The 25,227-nt window shown below is 45.1% G+C and overlaps 3 protein-coding genes across 7 annotated transcripts in view; all 3 read left to right on the forward strand.

Moving 5' to 3' along the window:
- Positions 1–5,269, forward strand: part of klhdc3 (kelch domain containing 3) — a 39,994-nt gene extending 34,725 nt beyond the window's left edge. For all 3 annotated transcript variants that reach the window (XM_035403851.1, XM_035403852.1, XM_035403853.1), the window contains one exon: positions 1,315–5,269. In XM_035403851.1, coding sequence (XP_035259742.1) covers positions 1,315–1,381 — 67 coding nt within the window. In that variant the 3' untranslated portion in view covers positions 1,382–5,269. The remainder of the gene's footprint in view (positions 1–1,314) is intronic.
- Positions 5,270–9,052: 3,783 nt separating this feature from the next.
- On the forward strand, positions 9,053–16,752 carry LOC118220166 (neuronal PAS domain-containing protein 4-like). 2 transcript variants are annotated; one of them, XM_035403849.1, is made up of 9 exons: positions 9,053–9,138; positions 9,414–9,550; positions 10,797–10,960; positions 11,328–11,473; positions 11,920–12,019; positions 12,641–12,896; positions 12,997–13,106; positions 13,520–13,655; positions 13,840–16,752. In XM_035403849.1, exons 2-9 carry the CDS (start codon positions 9,432–9,434, stop codon positions 15,248–15,250), a joined length of 2,442 nt encoding a protein of 813 aa, XP_035259740.1. In that variant the 5' UTR covers positions 9,053–9,138; positions 9,414–9,431; the 3' UTR covers positions 15,251–16,752. The 2 variants fall into 2 exon arrangements, with proteins under 2 accessions (XP_035259740.1, XP_035259741.1); XM_035403850.1 differs by lacking the exons at positions 9,053–9,138; positions 9,414–9,550 and having other exon boundaries at positions 10,852–11,070.
- Positions 16,753–16,950: 198 nt separating this feature from the next.
- On the forward strand, positions 16,951–24,779 carry rrp36 (ribosomal RNA processing 36). Of its 2 annotated transcripts, none has more exons than XM_035403856.1 (8): positions 16,951–17,066; positions 17,640–18,087; positions 18,355–18,487; positions 19,013–19,079; positions 20,699–20,803; positions 21,283–21,357; positions 21,482–21,599; positions 22,809–24,779. In XM_035403856.1, exons 2-8 carry the CDS (start codon positions 17,640–17,642, stop codon positions 22,952–22,954), a joined length of 1,092 nt encoding a protein of 363 aa, XP_035259747.1. In that variant the 5' UTR covers positions 16,951–17,066; the 3' UTR covers positions 22,955–24,779. The 2 variants fall into 2 exon arrangements, with proteins under 2 accessions (XP_035259747.1, XP_035259745.1); XM_035403854.1 differs by lacking the exon at positions 16,951–17,066 and adding an exon at positions 17,173–17,318.
- The last annotated feature ends 448 nt before the right edge of the window (positions 24,780–25,227 follow it).

The raw sequence follows: 25,227 nt of genomic DNA on the forward strand, positions 1-25,227 counted from the left end.
AATAAATATATTTATTGTTCTCTTCTGTGTGGACGGCTTCGCCTGGCGTGGAAGATAAATGGCTTTGTTTTGTCCCGGGTGGCAGTTTGAAAGGGAAGCTGAAGCTATCACAAGCAGAGAGGTCGCGTGGCTAATTCAGCGATCTGGCCCTTGCCCAGAGAGGTTTTTAAGAGGGGGTCAGGGTTCTGGGGTGAAAGCGCTGTACCCAGCCTTGGGGGGGAGGGGGGTGGACCGTGCTGAGGGGTCCTGTCCACCACTCTGCTGACCAGAGAGAGGGAGAGAGGGCGTGAAACTGGAGTCACAGATAACAATCTGACCTTGTGACCTCTGACCTCTCCTCAGACCAGCACGAGACCCCGTCAGCAGCCCCACGGACTTCTGGGTATCAGGTTGCAGGGACACTCACGCGCACTCCCTGAGAGAGAAAGGGAAGGGGGGGGGGGGGGAGAGAGAGAATGAGAGAGAGAGAGAGAGGGAGATGTGTCATCCAGAAGAAAAACAGAAATGCTAATGGGGCAGTTATCCTAATTTTGACCGTCTCCATGATGTCCAGGGGACAGCCGGTTAAGAGCGGCGCTTGCCAGATTGTGTGCGAGCGCGGCGTGTCTCATTTGAGCTGATGAGAAATGACATTCGGCCATCAGCGGACGGTAATGAGCTGGAAGAGCACTAAAGTGTGTTCAGGCCCGTTTTAAAGTCTTTGGGAGCTCAGCGCACTGCAACGCATTCAGTACATAGGGTATCAGAGATATGTGTGTGTGTGTATTTGTGTGTGTGTGTGTGTGTTGGTCACGTGCTGAAAAGGTTAATGTCCTACTGTGTTCTTGGTTGATTAGTATCACCCTCTAATAATAAAATCTATATAAAATACATAGTGATGAGAACAGGCCATTCAGCCCATCTAGATCATAAGATCATAAGAATACAGAATGAGGAGAACAGGCCATTCAGCAAATCTAGAACATAAGAACATAAGAATACATAATGAGGAGAACAGGCCATTCAGCCCATCTAGAACACAGGAACATAGTGCTCTACTCTGTGACCTGACCAGCTGTTTCACACATTGACAACTCTGTGAGAATAAATGAAAATGAAAATAAGTACTTACTGATTACAGGTACATTTCACAAAGCAGTGAGAAATTTTACTTGAGATAATTTGCACCTGTTTTAATGTCAGAACACAACCTGGGAACTGTTTTGTGCTTCGCTGTTAATCCCGTTTAAGAATTCAGGAATCGGTCAAATCTGTCTTTTTTTCAGATTTTCAGTTCACACTGCTTTTTTTTTTTTTTTAAACGTTTTTCTGTAGGTGGGAGCTGACGGCCATGACCACCAACAGCAATATCAGCAGACCCATCTTCAGCTCTCACGGCTGAACCGAGCCCTCGCCAGAACCAGAACCGGAAACCGGAACCAGAACCAGAACCGAAATGTGACCGGGCTGCCAGCCGGGGCCACTTTTTTTTTCCTGTTCCCGTTTGAGGAACTTCAGCGCGCGTGACGGACATTGGAAGTGTTTTCGTCGTGGCTCGGGGGCGAACCCGTCTGCCGCGGCGGAGCGCGAGCCGGAGCCTTCGGCGGCCTCCTCCTCCTCTTCCTCCTCCCCGCGGACGCTGCGTGATCGCGACGACGCTACGGAAGCGGCGCTGGTCCCGGGATGGCATTCACGCCGTTGCGTTTGGCTTTAGTTGCCGGGGGAGACCGGCTTGAGTACTTTTTAAATCGCCGCAGAGGCGCCGCGCGGCATTTAGGAACGCGGGTGCTTCTCCCGACTCTCGGGTAAGAAGAACCGCGACAAGCTTTTGCGCTTTTTTTTTTTTTTTTCTCAACTTGCATCAACTAGCATAATCAGACACGCAATCCGCACACAAATAAAAGCAATCCCCCCCCCCCCAGAACGGGACAGGGGGAGATAATCAACGTTTTCTCCGTCTCAAACGAACAGAAGCGGGGGGCCTCCCTCGCCCCTTTGTGGACAGACCGGTTCTGCCGGCGGCAAGGGGGGGTGGGGGGGGGGGCGGGGGGGCGAGCTCCGTAAAGCGTCTTCCAGACCGATCGGCTCAGAAGCCGGGAGACTGCCGGCTCAGAAGACGCTTCTGATCCGCACCCAACTCGTTCACCATCACATTATCGCTTCCCTTCCGACCGCAGCCTGGTTTCCCCGCATCGGTCGCTGATCACAGTGCATTATGGGTGTTTGAGGGAGTGTTAACGCTGGCTGAGGTTTGGAGGAACACCATCTCTCTCTGTCTCTCACTCTCTCTCCTCTCTCATTCACTTTCTCACTTTCTCTCTCTCGGTGTGTCAGGTACACACTGTACTTTAGACTCTGTTGCCACATATGTACATGCCTGCTTTGCATGGATCTGCTACGGGTTGCCAGCTCAAATCCTGCACATTTTTCACTTATTGACATTTGGTGTGCCATTGCTGAGGTTTTTATGTTGGAATTTTACAGATTCTTTTTTTGGGACATTAAAGTCATTTCACCATTTGTCAGGGGTTCATAACACACAGAAAAAATGTGTTTTATCCTTATGTTCCTTTGCCTTTTTTTAATCTTTATTGCACAACCATCACACAGACAATTCCACTCGGTACTGTAGTATTGCAGTGAATTCATTACCCCCGTGTACCTTCCCATCAGGCCATGGTACCCTGCAGCACATATCAGACACCACAGAGGAAGACCACATAACCGTTTCTCCTGGGGCTGGTCTTCCTGCCAATCTTTCCTGAATCAACTCCTGCCAAATATACACAAGTCTGTATGAAATCAGGTCCTGGAATGGATTCACTTGATCGTGTAAGAGTCAGGTGACTGACTGGGCACGCAATCACAGTGAGGACCTGTGGCATAGTATTGTTTTCCTGTGCGTTTCAGTCGTGTGACCGCGGTTGGCGCTGGTTTGCTACACAGCCCCTCCCTGAGTCCTATAGTTGTCACGGGAACCATTCGTGTTCCAAGTTTACGTTCAAAGACTTGAAGTTGTATCCTCCCATAATGCTAATCGCCTCTATGTGTGAAGGCCGTAGATGGTCATTATAGTTTACATCATATCAGTTTTATATCAGTTACCTGGACCCTAAGAAGACACCAGGGCTGTATTCAAGATGAGAAAGACGTGACAGTACTGTCTTCAACGTCCGGTTGCAGAACGCTGTTGCTATGGCAGCCTATAGGGTGATTCTGCGTGGTGTGGACACGGATTATCAAAACACGTCACTCGGTGCTTCTGGCCACGCCCCCTTCCCGAAACGTCCACCAATCGGAAGCGAACACACCTCAAGGACCCAAGTTACAGAGCCAATGTAAGCCATTTGGGGGGTGGATTTAGCATTCAGCGTTCAAGGCAAACCTTAAGCTAAACGTTTTAGATCTTGAATGCGTCCCAGGTGAGGTCTTCACTTGGCATCTTCTCAGCACATCATGTACTTTTGGATGAATTGGTTGCAGCAGATTTGGCCCATTCTGTGGGTAATGAAAGCTTTGGATGAGCTAGCCTAGCGCAGACTGCTTTTCATGTTTTTTTTTAGTTTTTGAAGATTTTAGTTACATTTTTTTTTTTTGTCATGTGCCCACATTCAGTTCTGCTTTGGAGATTAGAAATCTATCTAGTTCTGTTCTTTCAAGTCACTCAGTTACGCTTATTTTTTCAGTGAACAATTCAAAAATACCCATTTAAGTACAATGATACATTTTAGATCAAATTAAACTGCACTAGACTGATTTTTATAACAAAATTTCAAACGTGGTTAGAGTTGCCTTTTAGTTCTTTTATATATAGATTGGGGGGTTTTCTCTAAAACCTTTTTGGTACACTTGGAGTTTATAAATAAGCATCGATAGCTACCTGATATGAACAGGAATATTCCAGCATTTTTTTATTTTTTTTTGTGACTCTTCTCATGGTGCAGTGAGGACGTTTGATTGGATAGGGAGGTACATTGTTCTTTGTATTATCCAAATTATTGGCTTCGTTGAAGTTTAAAGGAAAAACAAAAAAAATCTGATTGCATTTTTTGTGATACCCTTTACAAAATTTTTAATCTTGTTAAATTCTCAGCACTGACTTGGAGGTTTAATTTCAGTTTTTTCCCCCCAAGGAAAGGCCACAGTGCTTGGCGTTACAATAATGAGGCCTTTGATCTGCTGTGCTTTTCAAGTAATCAATAAGGTGTACAGTTTGATATTTATGAATAATTAGCAGTATTTTAGGATGAATTTACAGCTCTCCTATTTGTGAAGGAGGTGTACTGAAAATCTGGTTGATAACACTTTGTCTATAATCCATAAAGCCTGTATAACATTCTCATAACACCCATTATAAGCATTTATGAGTGCCTGTTGATGCTGAAGATCTGTCACATCTGTCCTAATGTATGCAGTTATATTTTTCAAAACATATTTTGAATGTAAAGTTCTCTGCCTACATTAATGACAGTGTCACAGCATGCACTTTCATGACTGGTTATGACGGGGGGTTATGTCACGTTTATGACAGTGTTATGAAGGCTTCACGGCGTATAGCTCCGGCAGTGTAACCCTCTGGTCCATGCCCAGTGAACCGAACATTCGAGAGCGGCGTTGTGGAACTGACAGATTTGCGTTGAGTGTGGAAAGAGCCCCGATTAATGATTACTCCTCCTGATCTTCTGCAGTAGACCTGATGGGACGCATTAAATTTATTCGGTGAAGGGAACCGTGAACGAGACGGCCGAGCGTTGCAGAGAGGGCGCGGTTCCCGTTAAGACTCCGTTCATGCAGGAGCGACCGGGGCGGCGCGTGGTTCTGCTCGTAATCCGGCGTGCGAATCTTCCCAGGCGGACTTGCGTGGGGCGATGGCGCCATTTTGCTTTTTTTTTTTTTTTTTTTTTTTGCAACGTGCGTTCAGTTTTAACGTGTGTTGATAGGTAGACTAGAAATGAAATATTGCCCAATGAGATCATTTGTATGTAAAATAATAATAACGTTCAGCAATATGTGTACGATGAGTGAGTGGTGCTGGAGAATGGCAGAGGCCCCGTTAAGACGAGCGTTTACGTGACGTTTAAAAAGGGCTCCTGCTGTGTCGCTCGGCTCTCTTCGGCTGTGACATCATTGCACAAAGATTCAGGGGCGCGACGGTCGCTTTACGTCTATGGTATAGAAGAAAAAAAAGAAGAGAATTAATAAAAATGAAGGTTTATCTGCCAAGGCTAATCCACTTTTATTGTGCAGTATGGTCTTTAATTGTACAAATAATAAAATGGATGAAATTGAATTCAAACAGCCCTGTCTCTTTCTTTCAAATGTATTTTATTATTGTTTATACAAATAAGTGGCCTGTTACAATATGCATTATGTTAGATTATTACATTTAGTGTAATTAATTTGAATCATGCATTAGATAACAGAACATAATATTAACACAGTAATTGTGTACTCATTCATGGACTTGTGCATTATGTTCCAAAACCCGACTGAAAAAAATAACTGGGTTTAAATGAAAGTAAATAAGCCACCAAACCAAGGCAACCAGAGGTGAGTACGGTGCTCAGATGCATAAAAAAAGATGCCTAATGTGTTGTAAAAGAAGAGAGGGAGGAAAAGGGAAGAATACGTGTTTTGAGTCTCCTGGAGGGCCACTGTACCTGCTGGTTTTTAATGTGTTAAGTGCTTATGTCCTTAATTTAAGTACTGATTGGCTTAAACTGGTTCCCAGCCCTGTTCCTGAAGATCTGCCACCCTTTAGGTTTTCACTCCTACCATACAAAAGTACAACTCATTCATTAGGCAGATTAATTGGGGATAATTAAATTAAGCATAAACTGTTATGAAAATCAGAAATAGCCCATCTTTCCAAGAACGAAGTTCCGTACATCTGTCGTGGAGGCTTCCAAACCTAGACTTGATGTAACCATCTGTTGATCATCTAAATGTGTCATACAAACGCAGTCAAGCATCCCTGTGGATAACCTAACAAAATGATTTTAAAGGTAAGCCTAAAAAACAACCATTGTGCTAATTGGAACAGTTCCCAGTCGCATTTCCCCTGCTATCAATTCAATAGCTTTTAATTAGTCTGTCCGCTCCTGCTTCATGATGTCCTCGTGACGGGTCGCTGACGCTCCCTTGGCTCAGCAGTTTGCTCTCGTCTCTCACCAGGACGGTCCCGCGAAGGTGGCGTTATCGTCAGCGTTGAGTGCAACGGCGACTGGGAACGGGCACTTAGTCCCGCCCCGAGGGTCGTACACAGGAAGCTGGTCCCAGTGCTGGTCCGTCTGCCCTCCGCACAGGAGGTCAGCTTAAGCGTTAACGTCTGGGAGACGCTCGGCAAAAAAAACCCAATAAATTGCTTTCCAATTTCCCTTTTGGGTTTAAAACCGCCAGATCTTGAAAGCTAATACGCGGGCTTACTCGCCTAATACGATCTGTGAGACAAGAGTTGCACAGGTCAAAGGAAAGTAATTAGCCTCTCTTTTGCGATTTTTTTTTTTTTCGTAGATCGCACTGTCGGTTGTCCTCGTGCAATTTTAGCTGCTTTGAAAGCAAAGCTCTATTGGGAGAAGCAGAGGATGCGTGGTGAGAGCTTGAAGGCTTTCTTGAATAGTGCCTATTGAGCATTACTTTCTGTCAAATTACCTTGGTGGAAAGCCTTGGAAATTTGCAGCTAGTTTGGTAAAAACGCACTGACAGCCCGCTGAAAAGCGCTCATTATCTAATACTTTTCCTGTTTACAGTTGAATGCTTTTCCCGTTTTAGACTGATGTTCGGCGTTTATTTCGGAGCTTAACCAATGTGCATTTGGTATGGCCTACGTCTTGCAAAATGACTGAAAAACACCCATAACTATTTTTTGACAGTCCTCTGACATTTAAATCTAACTTTGAACGAATAAAACTGCAAAACTTCACCAAATACATATCCACCCAGATGCACCCATATCGTGTAATAGGCTACTTATTGAAATGTATTTTTGGGAGCCCAAAATGTATACAGATGGAAGGGGAAGACGGCTTTTTAAAAAATCGGCGTCCTTTTCAGGGGACATGCACTCAGCACATGCACAACAGTCCAAAAGTCGAGTTGTGACAATCCTTTTTTGACTTGTTACCAGCTAACAAGATCAAAGTTAACCATGCAATGGGAGACATGAGCACTTGCTGGTTAAAAAGCAAACAGCAATGGGCAGGTGATGTTCTCCTCTATACACCTGAAGCTCAGGGGTTACCTTTTTTGAATGCCACATTCTGCTCTCAGTTACTCAGGTAGACCCATTAGGCTGATTTATTGGCATTTAATCTTGTGATCATTTGGTCCTGCATCCCAATATAATACATTATACTGTGGTCTGAACAGAGGGGTCTGGTAGGTGTGTAGGGTCTGATGATCATTTGAAGATATTACGGGGCAGTCCCTTTTAGGTGCCCGGTTAGCACCAAGGTTTTGAACCCCTCCCTCCCTGGGTGATGATATGACCGGTCATCCTTCACTCTGCTAGCCTACCAGCCAGAGTCCACGGGCACCATTTAGAGTTGATACTAGACCACGGGGCCCCATCCACACACTTGAACTGGGTCTTAATGGGAGGAGCCGGGAGACCCCAGACCCCCACTTTATACTGCACCCCCGGTCTCTGACAAGCCTTCCTCTGCCTGTGAGAGTGCTGACAGTCCTCGGGGTCCCGTTAGTGCAGATGGCCTAACCTGACCATGGCATCCCACCGACGCCAGACGACTCTTCAGGCAAACTTGACTGTGAGAGCTCAACCCCCCACACCCCCCCCCCCCCACCCCACCCCCACCCCAACCCCCATGGGACACGCACTGACAGCACTCGCTATAAGACAGACCGATGACAGCCTTACTCTGGTACCTCCTCTGGCGCCCCGTTTCGCCAGGCTGGTGAGGGTTAGGTCAGTGACGCTGAGCAAGCAAGACCTCCTGACCGCGAGGCTCACGGACAGAGGAAACTGGGCCGTTCCTGTTCTGAAACAAGCAGAAGCTGTACACTGACGATAATCGCTGAATTACGAATTCCGAATTGCAGCTCAAAGAATTGCAGCTTGGCAACCTCAATCAGGTTGCCGCTTCAGCGATGGCCACATGTCCTTCTATTACAAAATAACTCTCTTTGGGTTACGTAGGCTGTACACAGTCTGATGATTGGCAGACTCACGGTAGATTTAACACTGTCTAGCACACACATCTTTTTTATTGCGCAGAATGAGCATCTGAGATGAAAGATGGATTTACAGAGAAAAACGGTGATGTAATTTCAATTTAAGTTTGAGGTGGTGAGGTGAGTATAGGTGTTATAATTAAAAAAAAAAAAAAAACTACTGCAATCCAACTTTTCGCAAAGTTAAACTAAGAATGAACTAGCCAGCTGAATAAGTAAACAAGATACTGCATAGTACTGTTATTTCAGGCATGAATATAACTAATTTAACTAGTCTATACTCTCTCACAATTAATGTCGACGTTGAGCATCTGCACGGACAATTCAAGTGACTTCTAATTTGATATATCTGCGATCACCATGATTATCATCAATAATTTACCACTACCATACATATTTATTTTATAATAAGCACGCAGTGAGAAATTAATGAGATCGTAGCATATTTACCTTTCTGTTTACTCATAATGAATTTATTAGTTTAATTCGGGAATCTCGAGAAAAGCTCATTAATCAAACAAGGAGTATAAATAAAATAACACGATTAAAAATACATGAGCTGCGTCACAAAAAAAGCTAAACAGACTGTATTGATAAATAATGCATGATAAATTTCAGATGTACGCGTTATTCACGAAGATGGTTGTTTACTTGTTTGTATTCGTTTAAGCCAAGAGGGACTGGCCAGTCACCGCAGCCGGTGCCGTTGCTGATTACCAGACGTCACTTTTTTTGTAAGTGATGCCAGTCCCCCTCCCCGCTGGGGTAGACTGCGCGCTTATTTTTAGAGTACCGTAACTAAAAATATCCCATCGCTTGTCATTGCGTCACAACAAGCAACATTGATGTCCCCCCCCCCCTTTCCCCTCCTCTCTCGCTCAGTTTTTAAACAAAGATATCAGGTTGTACTCTAGCTCAACTATAAAAGGAGGTACAAAACGCCGACAGGATACAGATGACCACCCTAAGGTAAGGAGAAACGGATTCATCCCGAACTGGTGCAGAGCTGTCACAGGGATTTTTCTTCTTTAGGCTGCCAATCGTTTTAAATCCCTTTACTTAAAAAACTAAAAAATTTTCCTGACAGCAATCATATTTAGGCTAAATATATTTAATTTCTTCAGCACGCGATTAGCGTACTTGGGTCGTTTTATTACATGTCTTCAAACAAATGGACAGCACTACTGAAGAAGACGACTTTTTTTGACGATTCACTTTTTTTGCACCGCTTCGTCTTTTTTTAGCGTTACAGCTGAAGGAAAATGACGGTATGCTGCGACTCCAGTCCAATGAGCGGCAAACGTGGAAACACTCCCTCTTCATCTCCGAGCGGCACTGACGTGAGCGTCAATCGGAGAAAAGTTTCGTGCAAGAGATTCAGGTCTGTTCCTCTCCTGCGCCGGACGGAGTTACCCCGATTACTTAAAGAATTATTAGACCTCCCTCTGTCGGTCATCGCGTTTACCGTCCTTTAAATTACGTAAGGGCAAAATGCATTGCTACATAGTGTCTCTATTAGGCTTGCACAGCATATCCTGCATATGAGTGGTTAAAATTACAAATGCGAATATTTATTGATGATACTATATTGCATGTTGTTTTAAAGCCTTAGCGATTCTGTGTAATTTTAATATTTTCGAACTCGGTTAAAAAACTGAGGGCTACCTTGATATAGGCCTACAGTACCTGTAGTATCTGATAACTAATGTGGACATTTTCTATTGGTGATTTTTTTGCATGTTAAAGATGAAAAGCTTGAGTTATTCTGGGACATTTTGTAAATATTTTCTAATTCATTTAAGAGTCAGTGAATGCCTCATAGCCCTCCATATAATGTTTAAAAATGTGATTTCGGGTCTCTGTGTGTTTGCTGTGTGAGGCAAACAAACTGATATCTTTCTGAGGAGGCAAAGCATACTTTTTTGCAGTGAACCCTGTTTTAATTGTGGTCAAGCAGTAAATGGATGGGAGATGAGTGGGGAGAGAGAAAGAGAGTGAGTGAGAGACAGAGAGAGGGAGGGAGAGAGCGAGCTGCTCAGCCAAGCAGAATCTTTCCTTGCTAGGACCTAACTGGGCAGAGAGGCCCTTTGGTAGCGTCGAGTGACGCAGACGGCCGAGCTCTCTGGACGTCGTCTTTATAAGGTGCTGAGAGCGCGCTCGGCCAGCCTCCTCTGCACGCCCACACGCTGCGCCGCCTATAAAAGTGTGGAGGACTCCTCTCAGGCCCCGGCGACCACAGACCGCTGTGATGTGATGCTCCTCTCTCCTCTCTCTCTCGCTCTCTCTCTCTCTCTCTCTGTGGAACTCTCTCCTATGTGAGCGGCTTTGGCGGAAGTTTGGTTCCTCCAAGGTCTCTTTCACAGAGCAATCGGCCTTTTTGATGTCATTCCAGCCAAAAACAAAAGCAAGAAAAACCCCACAAAAATACTGTTTTGAGGGGGGGAAAAGAGAGGGAAGAAGAAGACAATATCGGTGAATGAGGCAGCCAATCGTAGAGGCCTATTTGCAGTGGTCTTGTGACATGGGAACAGGAAGTGATGCGCTATAGTGGCAGATGAGGGAGACAGCCGTAGCGTAGGCGATTTGGGGGCGGTGCTTCCTGACGCCTCTGTCATGGTCTTGCGCAGGTCGACCAAGGGGGCGTCGAAGGCCCGGAGGGACCACATCAACGCCGAAATCAGGAGCATGCGCCGCCTGCTGCCCATTTCCCCGGAGGACCAGGAGCGCCTCTCCTACCTGCACTCCATGTCGGCCATCTGCACCTACGTCAGGAAGTCCCTCTTCTTCCAAGGTGAAGAGACCATCTATGTCCGCTGCTCTAGCAGTAGATTACCTGCTGGGATCTTGGTTGTTGGGGCCAGACACTGTCTTTGTAGATCTCAAGTGTAGCAGCATTGCATGGTGAGTTCTTGGGTGTTTACAAACACACACACACACACACAGTCATTGTGACTCTGATTCCCAGGTCGATCACTGCCGTTGTACCCTTCAGGTGCAAGGTACTTAACCTGCATTACTTCAGTATATATCCAGCTGTATAAATGGATGCAATGTAAATCCGATGTAAAAGGTTGTGTAAGTCGCTCTGGATGAGAGCGTCTGCTAAATCCCTGCAATGTAATGTAATGCTAATCCAGCGTGTTCCTTGTCTCAATCAGAGCTTAGGCCCAAGGAAGAAGAGAGTTCCTGTATCCTGTATGAAGAGTTCCTGCAGGCCCTGCCCGGCTTCATCGTGGCCATGACCAGAGAGGGAAAGCTCATATACGTGTCTGAGAATGTGACGGAGTACCTGGGCTTCTCAATGGTTCGTTTATATCCCACGTGGACGTGCATATTTAAATCACACTGTGCACACCGTGTGTCGTAAAAACTTTCTGTTTTGAGCCGGTGTGTTAAAAGTTGAGATTGGATGCAGTGCTGGATGCAGTATTTATCATTGTCCATAAATTACAGCCTAACATGGGCAGAGTTGTCTTCAAATATATTGTCTTATAAAATATTTCATTTTTAATATATATTATACCTAAGAATTATAAATCAAGTAGTCTTTCTGAACATTATGTATATTATAAATCAAGTAGCCCTTCTGGGCATACACATAATGTAATATGAAAGTTTTGCTGCATCTTTTGTTTACACGCACATACTTTGACATGCATTAGGTCTTTTTAAAATTTATATCGCCATGAAATTTTACATTTAGAGGCATCATGAATAACAGGTCTGGTTGTTTTTTCCCTATCTCTCCAGGTGGATCTACTTCAAGGGGACAGTTTCTATTCCATGGTGGAGAGGAAGGAGTTGAACATAGTGAAATCGCACCTGGAAGATCACTGCACTGATGTCATGGGTAGGAACTCAAATAAAGCTTTTAACCCCTTTATGGTGTGAGATCACAAATATGTGATTAGAATGTTCTTCGCTGAACATTCTAATGCTGATGTCACCATCACTACTGGTGATTGAAAGCAGTGGAGTTTTAGAACACTGACTTAGAATTGTGGGAAGAAAAAAAAACATTCCAAAAAAACCTACTCTTCAAAGGGTTAAAGAACACTACCTCAGCCCTGAAGAGACTCAGATTAAGTATACACTGACAGCAGTTATTGGTCTTAAATCTGGGGCGCTGTCAGGTCAACAGTTTTTCTGTGCTGGTGCTTGTTCGCTCTCTTTGTGTTTCCCTGTCTTCCAAATGGAAGACTAATGAATTGACAGGTGTGAAGTTGTATGGTCAGGTAATTTGTTTTTAGATATTTTTTTTGTCACAAGGAACCCTTTATTGTTGCAAATCTAGTGGCACTGAAAAGAAAGTAGAAAATATTTTAGCAGATGCAAAAGAAGGATTTCTTAACTCTTTCTTAACTGTCCTAGTACGGGCCTCCATATACCTGTTTCTCAAGGTGTTTGGTCTTTAGTCATTGCTACATTGCAGAGTCACATCAGTGATGTATTCTTCTTTTCATTCTTCCAGAAAAAGCCTTTGTTTGTCGGATGCACACCTCCAAGTCGCTTCGGGTCCGACAAGGCGGGAGCTGCACTATGCTGGTCAGGGGCCGCTTCCAGTCCGTCCCACAATCCTCTGCGGCGTGCCCCGACCTCGACCGAGCCTTCGTCGCGCTCTGCACCCCGACCGTGAATAGGCTGAAAGACGACGACCTCCACAAGCTCCCGCAAAGTTTCCGGACCGTCCACCGGCCCGACATGACTTTTATGCACGCGTGTGAGAGGTACGTCAAGCGATTTTAACAATTTAAGAATTGTTAGAAGGCAGCCATTTGCTCCAAATTTGAAGCATTTTTCCATATGCACTTTTTTCTCTTCTCCCAGTGTGCCATTTTATCTTGGCTACTCATCGGAGGACATCATTGGACGATCCTGGTACAACCTCCTGCACCCAGAGGACCTAGTTTTAGGTGTAGAGGCGCACAAGATTTTGCGTAAGTGTTGAAATGAACCATGAGCAAGCCTCCAACAAGACATTTTTCTGAGAAAAATTCCGATTTTATTTCTGACCCAAGCATGCCTTTGCACATATTCTTCAAATGAGTCCGTCACCAAGCACGGAGTCGATTCAGTTTAAATTCAGTCATTTCAAGAAATAAATTATAATTGAACGCATTAACTGAAAAATTCTTGTTGAATTATTATGGCCATTTTTGTCAATTCTTGAAATAATTAGCATCCTGAGTTGACTGAACTGAACTGAAACTGAATTGATCCCTACTCTGTCAATCACACATAAAACTGAGTTCTGATTGAAAGCTTGCAAATCTTAATATAATCCAGGTTTTTTAGTTTAAGAGTTAAGCTCTTCCAAAGTGTTGAGAGAGGTTTTCTCTTTGCTTCACAGTGCAGTTAAATGATGGTACACCAGTAGAGATGATCCTGAGGCTACAGTGCACAGATTGGTCTTGGAAACGGCTGTACGTTCGAGCTGCAAAGGATACTGGGAAACAGACTGTGACCTGCACCAATCATATCATCAGGTACCAGCCTGGACCTTTACAACCAAAATCTGTTTTACCACCTATTAGAACACCACTGACATAATCATAATCAAGAGCAGAGTTGTAGATATCTCTATCTATGGCTCTGATCAGGAGTAACTGACAATAGTGCTGATGTCACAATGGGATCTTTGACAGACATTCTTTCCGACCCTTTTTGCAGTGAAACAGAGGCGGAGTTTCTGGTGCAGAAAATCTACACCGACATCCACGGACCTTCGAGATGCACCCATCTTCGGAAATCCTCCCAGAGACCTGCACTGCCTCACATCTGCCTGTGTCAGAATAATGGTGCCGTCACGGGGCTGAAGAGACAGAGATTACCCAGCAGTCCGAGTGAACAGCCCCCCAAAAAAACCAGCAGGTTCATGGACCCTGAGGTATCCGGCACAGTTCCAACCAACCAGGCCTGTGAAGAGGGCAGTTCCCTGGCAGACCACTGGGGGGCGATGTCCCCAACCTCCTCACATAGCCCTGCTCCCTCCCATTCGCCCACCATTCAAGAAGAGGAAGCAGAATCAGACTTCCTGCTCGAAATCTATGACCCCGAGGAGCTGCTGTCGCTCCAGGAGGGACTTCCTTCCTACCTCTCCTTCCAGGACTCCCGCTGTGGGCCGTCTGGCCCCCTCTCCGCCTCCGAATCTCTCCAGCCTATCGTAGGCCACGGCTTCCCCCTGAGCGACATCAACGAGGCGTCGACCCGGTCTCCAGAGCCCTGCCCCTCCCCCTCCCTTTCATACGATTTCCCAAGCTGCCCTGCGGACGCGCGATTGGTCCCCGACTGCCTGCCGACGCCCGTCGCCTACGAGGGGCTGTCGGACTGCACCTTCCACCCGGAAGCCCTTGTCCAGCCCACAAACGACTCAGCGAGCGCCGGCTCTTTCTTCGCCCCCCTGCCCGACCCTGCCCCGCCGGTGACCTCTGACCTCTCCCCCTCCCCCACCTCAGGCGTCAGCAGCGGTAGCGTGTTCCCGTACAGCCAGGAGGAGCAGGAGGAGATCAGCATCCTCGCTTGGCAGATCTCCTCAATGGCCAGCAGCTTCGACACGTACCGCTTCGCGGACCACGAGGCCCGAACCCTGGGGAACGGGTACGAGAGGGCCTCCCCTGACCGCAGCGGCTGCGGCAGCGTCTCCGACCCACCCGCCCAGGTGACCAGCGCCGCAGGCCGAATGTTCAGCTGGTCCCAGCCGACACCGCGCCCAGTCAAACCAGAGCTGGTCCTGGACGAGGGCGTCATCGACTGCATCCTGAAGGATCTGGGCAGGGTTCCTGGGGTAGACTCGCTGTCCTGCTCCGGACCCGTCTCCAGTTCTGGCCCGGTGGCCACCATTGGGCCCAGGAGTGGCCAGCAGGCCCTAGGTGCCGCCGCTACGATTCACTCAGACGTACTATCCTTCGCTGCCCTAGTGGAGGACCTATCCCATGAGCAGCCACTAGGCGGTGCCACTGCACTGGACACACACATCCTGACAACAGGACCCCAAGAGAACATCGAGTTGAATCAACTCAACCACTTCATACACAGGGACCACCAGCAAGGTAAATTTACTGTCAGGTATACTCAGGTGTGACTCCATGAGGCACATGGTGTGCAGACACATGTACACACACACAAACACGTGCACACACACGTGCACGTGCGCACACACACACACACGCGCACAATAAAGGTTTCAGAGCCTGACATGAAGTTTCTCCTATCTTTCCTGATGGACGTATGGCAGAATCCTTGTAATGAAATGAGTCTGTGACTTACTGTATTTTAATCTCTGTATGGCATATTGTCATAACAACCTGGGGCTTGTTTGCTGGATAAAAAGAAAAACAGATCAAGGACACTGCGTATAAAGCACAAAAGACTACTCGAGAAGGCACTGCTTTCTCACAAGGGCAAGAAGATAAATTAGGAATGTTGACTGGTTTGTTTTCCAGTTTTAATTGTGGTTTATCAAACTTAATGTTTGGTTAAACCAAACATGTTGGGGTAGCTGAATTTATAGAAGCATTTAGATCTTAATATTTTCATATAATTATATTCTTGTTCACTGTACTGTATTTTTGCTATTGTTGTACTACTGTGTGCTTCTCTACAAGCAAATTAGTACTTACACTGCAAGCTTTAGGTGTCATTGTAAAATAAGGGGTTGAACCACTGCCAAGAAATGGCACAGAGCTCTCAATGTGTGTGGCTTCACTGAATATTGAAAAGGTCACCAATCAAGGGGTTTGAATCTAAGACAGCATTCTCTAAACGTTGTGTTCTCGGTACCATCATGACTACAAGACCGGAAATGTCTGACAATTTACCGTTAGATATGAATTGCGGCAACCGTTACAACTTTACTACCTCTGAAATTTCTTGTTCAGTCTTTGGAACTGAGAGGTGCTGTTTTCCTAAATTTAGAGTGAGAGAATTGTTTATTTATTAGGACAAAGTCATATAACTGGAAATATTGAAACACTGGGATTTATGTGCCTTCCTGAAAATATTATTCGAATATACGTAATTCGCCTTGTACTAGATGTCAATGTAACAATCCAAATACCCTGTTTTGAAATGCACAGATAATGTGTTGTATACAGATAGTTTTTTTTCCTCTGGGAATTGACCAATCATATTTGGCAGATGAGATGAGCCTAAAAAAGAGCACTAAACGGAAAATGAAACAATGTTAATTTGTCGAGCTCAATAAAACACGTTTATTCGCACATTGACGGTTGCATCTAAATGAGACTGCCAGGCGAACGCAAGCACCCACCGTTTGGCATGAAGGCAATTGTGCTGGTTGCTCAGATACAGACTATAGGTATATTACAACTATGTTAATAAATGTGGATGGAAAATGTATTAATCTTAATCTGTTTGCCCTAAGGCTGTGATGCTAGTTCTGTACCATAAAATAATATTTTGGTCTTCATTACTCAATGCATTTTGAAAGTGAATGTCTTGCTTGGTTAAATGTAATATGCATAAAATATGGAGTCGTTTTCTTTTTCTTTTTATATTTTTCTACTGCAAAAGTAGGCTTAATAAACCTTTATGCGGAATAAATAAAAGCCCTTTGCCCTTGTTTATTGCATGACACAAACCTTACAACACATAACGCAGTTATTTTGTGTATTTCATTTTATTTTTTACAAATTGATTATTAACTAATTATGTGAATTTCGACATTTTCACCATACTGTCTTTTCAGAGCTTGACAGATGATTGAGTTCCCTTTACAAGTATCGCCCCCTGTTGTTCGGTTAAAATTATGTCGACGTCATCACTGTGAGACACGCAAACAGTGGTTTAGCTACTTTGCTGTAACTAGTAACAAACATGGACCCACGTGGATAGACACTGAAGAGTTATTCTTGGTTTTTTTTAAAAAAGATTATAGTGTAAGTATCATTATATTTAATTAAAATGTCATGTCAAAAGCAATGCGGAATATGCACCACTAATAACGTACAGGAGGCATGTGTTCCGAAAACGTAGCTAGCTAATCAAGTAGGGGTAGTTCATGTTGAGAAATTATCTAACGGCCTGAAAACCAGACACATAATTTTTGATTCATACCGTAAAATCAGCGCGATCATAAAGGGATCCTGGTTCAGTATGAGCACTTGATGTACGTTTGTGAAGCTATACTGGTAGGTCTACGTTTGCTAGCTGTCGGTTAGTATGGTAAGGAACTAGAAAGTAAGTAGCTAACGTTAGCTAGCTATTTTCAGAGACCGTATTATATGCTAATTCACATTGTTGTATTTGCGGAATTCGTATACGCTTCTTTATTATTGTGGCTACCTGGGTAACAAAGTAATGTGCAACTAACTAAAACTCATTGCATTTACTTTAGCGATAGCCAGCACATGACGACTACGTAGCTAGTTAATGTAGCTAACTGCCCAGCAATTCGGTGCTGCTTATGTTAATCGAAGTCTAAACTAGACGACATCACTCTACATTTTCAGATGGCCAGCAAGAAAAAACAGGCGGTTCCAAAACTCAAAAGCACCGAAAAATCTCCGGTTGGGAAGCGTAAGAAGCCGGAGGTGGTAGACCCGGTGAGCAGCGACGGAGAAGACTCGGAGCTAGAGAGAAACTTTGCGATTTTTAGCAAACAGGGCTCGTCGAACAGCGCCGAGCGAGAGCAGGAATCCGATTTTGAAGAAGATGAGGGCGACCGCAGTTCAGATGATGGCAGCGAGCCGGCCGAACAGGCGAGAGGTCCGGAGTCCGTCGGCATCCAAGGAGATGTTGAGAGCAGCGATGGAGAAGCTGAGTCAGACGGCGATTCTGAAGACGATGAGGATGACACTTCTGAAGACGACGAGGATGACACTTCTGAAGAAGAAAGGACGCAATCCGAGGTCAGAAATGATGGAAAAATAAAAACTGAGGAGGAGGACATCAAAAGTGGTAAGTTACAATTTTGCTACTCTGGAGAAATTGTGTAAGTATTGTGAGTTGTTTATTTTAGCTGCCAACGGGAATGTAGATATTTGTTTGTCAGATAAACATTTTTAATTTGTGCGCTAGGTTTAGTCTTATTTGAGCCCAAAGCCATTAATGAATATTTTAGAATTTTTTCTTGGACCAGCTTCTGTAATGTTGCAAATGGCTGTTCATCCCTGTTTTCTTATATATAAGATTCTAATTGTTTGCTGTACTGCCATCACTATCTAGAACTTTCAACGATGTCTTTCGAGGACATCATGAAACTGCAGAATAAAGTCGGTATGAAGGTTTACAATGAAGTGGCCTACGGGACCAAAAACAAACAGGTGCATGAGAAAAAGAAACGCCTGAACAAGAACAGGTAATCCCCGACCCCCCCCCCCCCCCCTCACCCACCCAACTATCAGCTGCAAAGATCTCACCGGTTATCAGAGCCCATGGATTTTTTTTTAACCTCTTGACTCCAGTAATGTCTTGTCTGATGTCTTGTGTTTCTCTTGTCAGGAAAAGTGATCATGTTATATTTTAAATGAAGGCAAAGCTAAACAGGGTATGAAATTCACACCTGCTACCAGCCAAATGCTGGTGAACTTTTTTGTTTTTGTTGTGGCTGGTTTTCTACCTTAGCAGCCACTTTGGCAGGTAACCAACCAGGCTGTGTCATATTGTGAAAGGTGATAAGGCTGATGAAATGTTGAAAAAAATGGCTGGTCAAAAAAACTCTTTAAAAAAAAAAAAAAAAAAAAAAAAAAAAAAAAAAAAAAAAACAACACTCTGGCCAGAGGTTGAAAAAGTTAATTTCATACCCTGAAGTCAAACCTGTGCAGTCTTCTCTGATGCTTTCCCTTAACCGTACATTCAGACTGCATTTGTTTTTCTTTTGTAGGCCTATGGAGATATCCGCTAAGAGACCAGCTCCTTTTCTAAGACAAGTGGTGCCTGTCAAAAAACCGGTAAGTGTGGAAGATGGAGGCTTTATTAGCATCGCCGAGAGCGAACAGATGGGTTACAATCGATCCTAGAGACCCTCCGCTGAAGCACTGCCGTTATTGTATTTTTAAAGAATAAATGCTTTTGGCGCCCTAGCCAGGAATGTGCAGGTGCATTTTAATCAGTAAAAAAAAAAGGCCTCTGACAGAGTAGTAAGGACATTGGATCGGAACAAGCTTTAGTGTAAGGATCTTATGATTAGCCCCATACATCACTCGGACACGTCAAGCTGAGTTCAAACACAGTTCACAAACAGTTTGCTGCCCCTTTCTGCTAAGGATGTTAGCGCCCACACAAGCGGCACTTTATAACTATTTTCAGTGGGCAGCGTTGCACTGCTTCATGCTTCCAAATGAATGCACAATTGCTTTTTTTTTTTTGTTTCAACCTGCGGAATATAGAAGCTGCGTCAAAACCTACCTGTATTACTCGACGGGTGAGTGCGTAACTGACGTTTCGCTGGCTTCACGGCAGTAACCTTGCTCTCATACTGTCGGCGAGACCGTTTCCGTGGAGTTGCGCGGAAGTGCCACCCGTTGAAAATCGTTGGAAAAATACAACCCAGCACCCTTGTGATGCGTGCAAATGTGAACATGCGTTTACGCTAGAAATTGCCCCGTGTTGCTTTAAACGCATGACTGCCAGACAGGTGGCTGTGTATTGTCCAGCACGCTGCGTAATTCTGGGAAAATGCCACACGGGATGACCTATCCGTGTACAACTAGACGATAAGAACGGATGACGGCAAGGCTGATATTTTCCCTTGAAATATCACACGGCATGACGTCAGTATGTAAAACAAAGGCCCATTTCTGAGGGGCTAGCTTATTGTTCGTTTGCAAGGTAAAGCAACCGACTGTCACGCCAGACTGAGTAATCATTATCAGTCTCTGTTCCCCCCCTTTCTCCAAATGTCCTGTTCCACCCTTGATATTTACTGAATTTCCTAATTCAGCGGTTGATTGATCATTTGGAAGGCCTTCCCTGATTGAGAATGTGTTTAGCTCTGTAGCCGTGGGCTAATGGTCCCATAGCTTCATGATGAACGATGATTCATTTCACTTAGGTGAATGTTTTGTTTCTTCACTTTGTGTTTTGTGAAGTCAGCTTGTTTGTCTTTGCCGCGATGCCAGAGGTCACTTGTCAGTATTTTCATCATGGGACCTCTTGATGAAATAAGCAGTTTGGAGCTGTGAAGCCTCGGTTGATTGGGTGTATTTCAGTTTGGCCTGTGAAAAAGGAGACTAGAAGCGGTTATTCTGGCTGCTACAGCAAGCGAACTCACTGTAATTAGGCTCAATCCTCTTCTCTTAAACCCTAAGCTTTTTTTGTTGTTAACTTTCCAGACAAGGCAATCTGGCACAATCTTTGGTGTGAGTGCATGCTGTCTTCTCTGAAACTGCTTTTTTGAAACCCAATTTAGTTTTTTTTTTCTCCCCCCCAGTTTTGTGCCTGTCTGTTTTAAAGTGTTTCTCTTTTAGCAGAAGTGCTGACGGTGCAGAATTGATTAAATGTATGATGTGCAGCGTTTGTAGAATTTTATGTTCCATCTTTTAATGAACATTCTGGAATGATTTTGCAGGTTCTGAGGGACCCTCGTTTTGATGACCTGTCTGGGGAATATAAGCCAGAGATCTTTGAAAAGACCTACAGCTTTATTCACGATATAAAGCAGAAAGAAAAAGAGGTATGCATTCCGTATGAAACATATGATGCGTTTGTTTATATATAGCTAGTTATGATATGAGAAGTTCTTTACCTGTCAAATAAATTTTCACCTTGAATGTAAATCGTAATAATAATAATAAGCTCTATTAATAATAGCGTCTGTCATACAAGGAAACAGTCCGCTCACCTTGAGTAAAAAAGACGATGTGTGAAAAAAAAAAACGCAGGTAAAGAAATAAAAAAGGAATAAGTGGATTCTTATTGCAAATTCTGTAATGTGTTCTTATCTGTGTGGTCTTCTTGTTTTATTCCCGTTTAATCTTTTCAGAATACCCTGTACTTTGTCGGTATAAGACCACCGCAAAGGCGATAGACATATTTAATAAAATATTCAATAATTATAAAATATTCAATATTTAATCATATTTAATAAAGTGCCCTGAATGCAGTCAGTGTTTAAAATGTCCTGAATGTGGGTATCTCCCGTCTGTGCTGTAGATGGTTCAGAAGAAGCTTCGGAAAGTCAAAGGAACCAAGAGGAGGGAACAGCTGGAGCAGCTACTGAAGAGGATGGTGAGTTGACCCACGCCTAGCCTAACTTGATGGGTTTGTAACCTCACCGTGCCACACCCCCATCCCCACGGCCGGAGCGGTATTGTGCCCACCACGCTCAGGTGTGGAGCGCGTCTCTCCCCAGGTGAACCAGGAGGAGGCGCACCAGCGGCAGCAGCAGCAGCGGGAGAAACAGCTGGAGCTGAAGAGGAAGCAGAGGGAGCTGGTGGGGGAGGGACACAGGCCCTACTTCCTCAAGAAGTGTAAGTTTCACCTCGGGAGGGGGGGGAGAAGAGGGCCCCCCCCGCCCTCGGCACGTTCCCCCCCTCCTCCCCCCGGCCCAATCCACACCCCACCCCCCCTTCCTCCGCCCGGCCCAATCAACACCCCCCCCCCCCCCCTTCCTCCCCCCGGCTCGATCCACACCCCTGCTCTTATGAACCTCATCCTTCTCCTGTTCAGAATAGCGTGAAGTTTCATTTATTATTCAGATTCCGCCGAACGCGTGCGTTTATTTGTTTGATTAAGCGAAAAGGTGCGTCGCTCGCTCATCTGAACGCTTCGCTCAATTATTAAAAACGAAACTCGTCGCCCGTCCTCCGCTGCAGCGGAGAGCCCGACCCTGGCCTCGATCTGACAAATGATCCGAAACGCCACGTCTTTAAGGATCCAGTGAAAACATATGTTTTTGCAAAGCGGGCGTCTTGCCTTTCATCTAATCTACACGCGGTGTTTATTTTAGCGTTTATTAAAGTGCCACTCTGACTCTGGTTGTTTATGTAAAAAATTTAAATGTCGCATTTCCCCCCGCACGGGCAGCGTAGCTTGCTAATGTGCTCATAGTGAAGGCGCTCGGCTGACTGACAGTGACTGGCAAAGCCTGTAATTCTGCCAGTGAGGTATATTTACCAGGGACCTGCCAGAGCCTCAATGCTTCCATAGCCTGGGTTTTCAACAGGGGGTCCAGGGACCCGTGGGGGTCCTCAAAGGCTCCGTTGAGGGTCCCCAGCTGGCTTGTAAAAGAATTGCAGATAGAAACTGCATTTTCTTTGCAGCGTCTGCCAGGAATGTGTCAAGCATCAGCAGAGGTTCAAGTTCACAGAAAATGGAAATAATGGTTGTGCATCACACTTCTGAGACATAAAAAATGTAAAATTCACAGGCAGAACGGTATTTAAAAAAAGGTGCCAAATTCAAATGCTTAGCAATGCATGAGGCAGGCAGTTGTTAAAAGTGATTAGGTTGAATATAAAGCTCATCACACAGGTTTAAAAAAAAAAAAAAAAGCGTGTGGCTTTTGCCTGGATGTTCTGTTTGTTTGAACTCTTGACATCATGGATGGGGGGGGGGGGGTCAAAGGGGGTCAGAACGGGGTCAGAGGTCAGTGTTGTGTACAATTCTTGTTTGCGTCCTAAACTTAACACAAGATTTGTATTTTTTTTTCCCCTCTTTAATTGTCTTCCTCCTCCCAGCGGACCAGCGCAAGCTGGAGCTGGCGGAGAAGTACCGGGACCTGAAGCGGAGCGGGAAGCTGGAGAGCTTCCTGAGCAAGAAGAGGAAGCGCAACGCCACCAAGGACCGGCGGAAGCTGCCCCCCAAGCCCGCCGCGGCGATGTGACGCGCCCCCCCCCCCCGCCGGGAGGTTCCGGAACGACCGGCGGGTTCCGCCGCCTTCGTCATCGTCGCGACTCTTCGTCTGAGCCTCGGCCCGGTCGTCCGCGTGGAGCTTGGCGAGCCGCGTGCGGTTTGGCCACTGGCTTTGCCGATTTTTTAAGCTGTCAGCCACGGCCAGAACCGCCGCGGTCCGGGTTTCGAAACCAGTCCGTGGGCCTCAGCCTTGAAAACGAACTGTATTCAATCATAAAGTACATGTGTGTTTATCTAGAAGCGCGTGTCATACCGTTTTCTTGTATCTGTGTGAATTATCTTTGTGTAAGGAAACCGGGAAACATATTTAATTTGAGTTTCGACGTGCCGTTTGTTTAAGTGTGCATCACAATGCCCTGTTCTTTTAAGTGTTCTTCCAGTGGGGGCAGCTGGATTGATTTTGACATGAATTAGCGAGCTTTCAGATAGTGAATTATCACGCCTGCATTTTGGAGTTTTTTGTTTCGTTTTGTTTTGTTTTTTTTTTTGGTAGTTGTGCGCCATTCATTTTTCATGACGTTAATTTGAATTCAAACTGCCGCACCGCTGAGGAGTCTGATTGCTTCTGTGTAATAAAATGACCCTCCAGTCGCGCAGGGGCCGGGTGGAGATGATGGGGAAATGATTTCTTTTAAAGCTCTGCCAAATTCGGAGAAGGCGGAGGCCGAGGTGCCAGACGGCTCGGACCCGCGCCGCGAAAACCTCTGCCCGCTCGGCCAGAGCGCCGCGAGCGCCAGCTGTTTGTATTTTAGCACGCCGCGGCGCGGCGGGCATCGCTGATTTTCCCATAATTCCCCCGACGAGAGCACCAGGGAGCGGTAGTAAACCTCGCAAGTGATGAGAACAAAAGCTTATCCTCTTAAAACAGGTGCTCTGAGACCTAACCACGGGACAGGGAGGTGACAGGCGGCGGGGAGGGAAAGCTTAGCTCTGGCCGTCCGACGTTAAGGCCTTTAACCGCGGAAATAAGCTGATTGGCAGAAGGCTGACGCCGTTTTTTGGAACAATCACCGCCGGCAATCAACGTGTCAGGGAAAGCCACTTCACACCGAACGCTAGTTTAGTGGGGATTGAATAATGAAAAATAAAAAAACTGCCAGCCTGTGGGATTTAAAAAAAAAAAAATAAATAAATCTAGAGTATACAGCCTTAAATGAAGTTGCCTCTAGCAGGCTGGCACAGTTGGAGGTGTTAAGTGGTTTATGGTCGCAGTTTGGATGTCTTTGAAGAGGAATTGCGGGCGAGTGCTTGGGCGTAGCAATTTGCAACACATCAGTGGCAATTCTATTATACATGCTATAGAAGGAGCCTATACTGTGCATGTATGTATATACTGTATATATATATATATATATATATATACACAAACACATTGTATATGCGTCATGTATATAATTTCACCTTGTTGATAGCTTTGCATTGCTCAAGTGTACAATTGCCTTGGAGAAATACTAAAAAGCAAAAGATATATATCCTGAGATCAGCAATTGCAGACATTTTTTGTAGACCGTCAACAAAATGGTAATTGCTGATTCATTGTTTTTTAAATTTTTTAAGCACACACATTTTTCAAAAATTACACCGATGGCCTTGCCAGCAATTGAAAATAAAAAGGGGAAGCTGTGTTTACAGCTTTAACCACCAGATGGAGCAGGTAACTAAAGCCCAGGGAAGAAAGTGTCTCATCGATACCTGAACCGATATAGCCTGTAGTTGAGCACAAACGCTACGAGCTGAGTATCTGTAGTGCTTTTCATGTGCCTATTTAGTTTAATAATACACATTTTACAAAGGGTGCCTTGATGGATCTTTCTTTGACTGGGCCTGACTTCAAGGGTACTCACCCAACACCCCCCCCCCCCCCCCCCCCCCAATCTTTGTTACCTGGGAGGCATGTTTGATCATATGGCTGTTCATTTAGTGTGTACATTTCAAGGTCTTGAATAAAACTGAATCATTTCCCCATCCTATATTTGTTTTAAAAGAAGAACGACCACTTTCTGCATTAGTTTACTTAATTCTGAGCATGGGTGGCGCACTGATTGGATGATAATGATCACATGAGAAAACAAGGGTGACCATTGGACGGAGTGCCTGCCACCTCTGTTGAGACAATTCAATAGTCTTCCAGCTGCACACCAAGATTCAGTTTTTTAATTGGCTGTTAGAATATCTGACAAGTCAATTGTAGTTCAGCTGCTACTTTAGGGTGACTGAAGGCCTCATCATGGGCGCCAGATCTCT

This window comes from Anguilla anguilla, chromosome 2 (genome assembly GCF_013347855.1).
Source record: "Anguilla anguilla isolate fAngAng1 chromosome 2, fAngAng1.pri, whole genome shotgun sequence".
Lineage (NCBI taxonomy): Eukaryota > Metazoa > Chordata > Actinopteri > Anguilliformes > Anguillidae > Anguilla > Anguilla anguilla.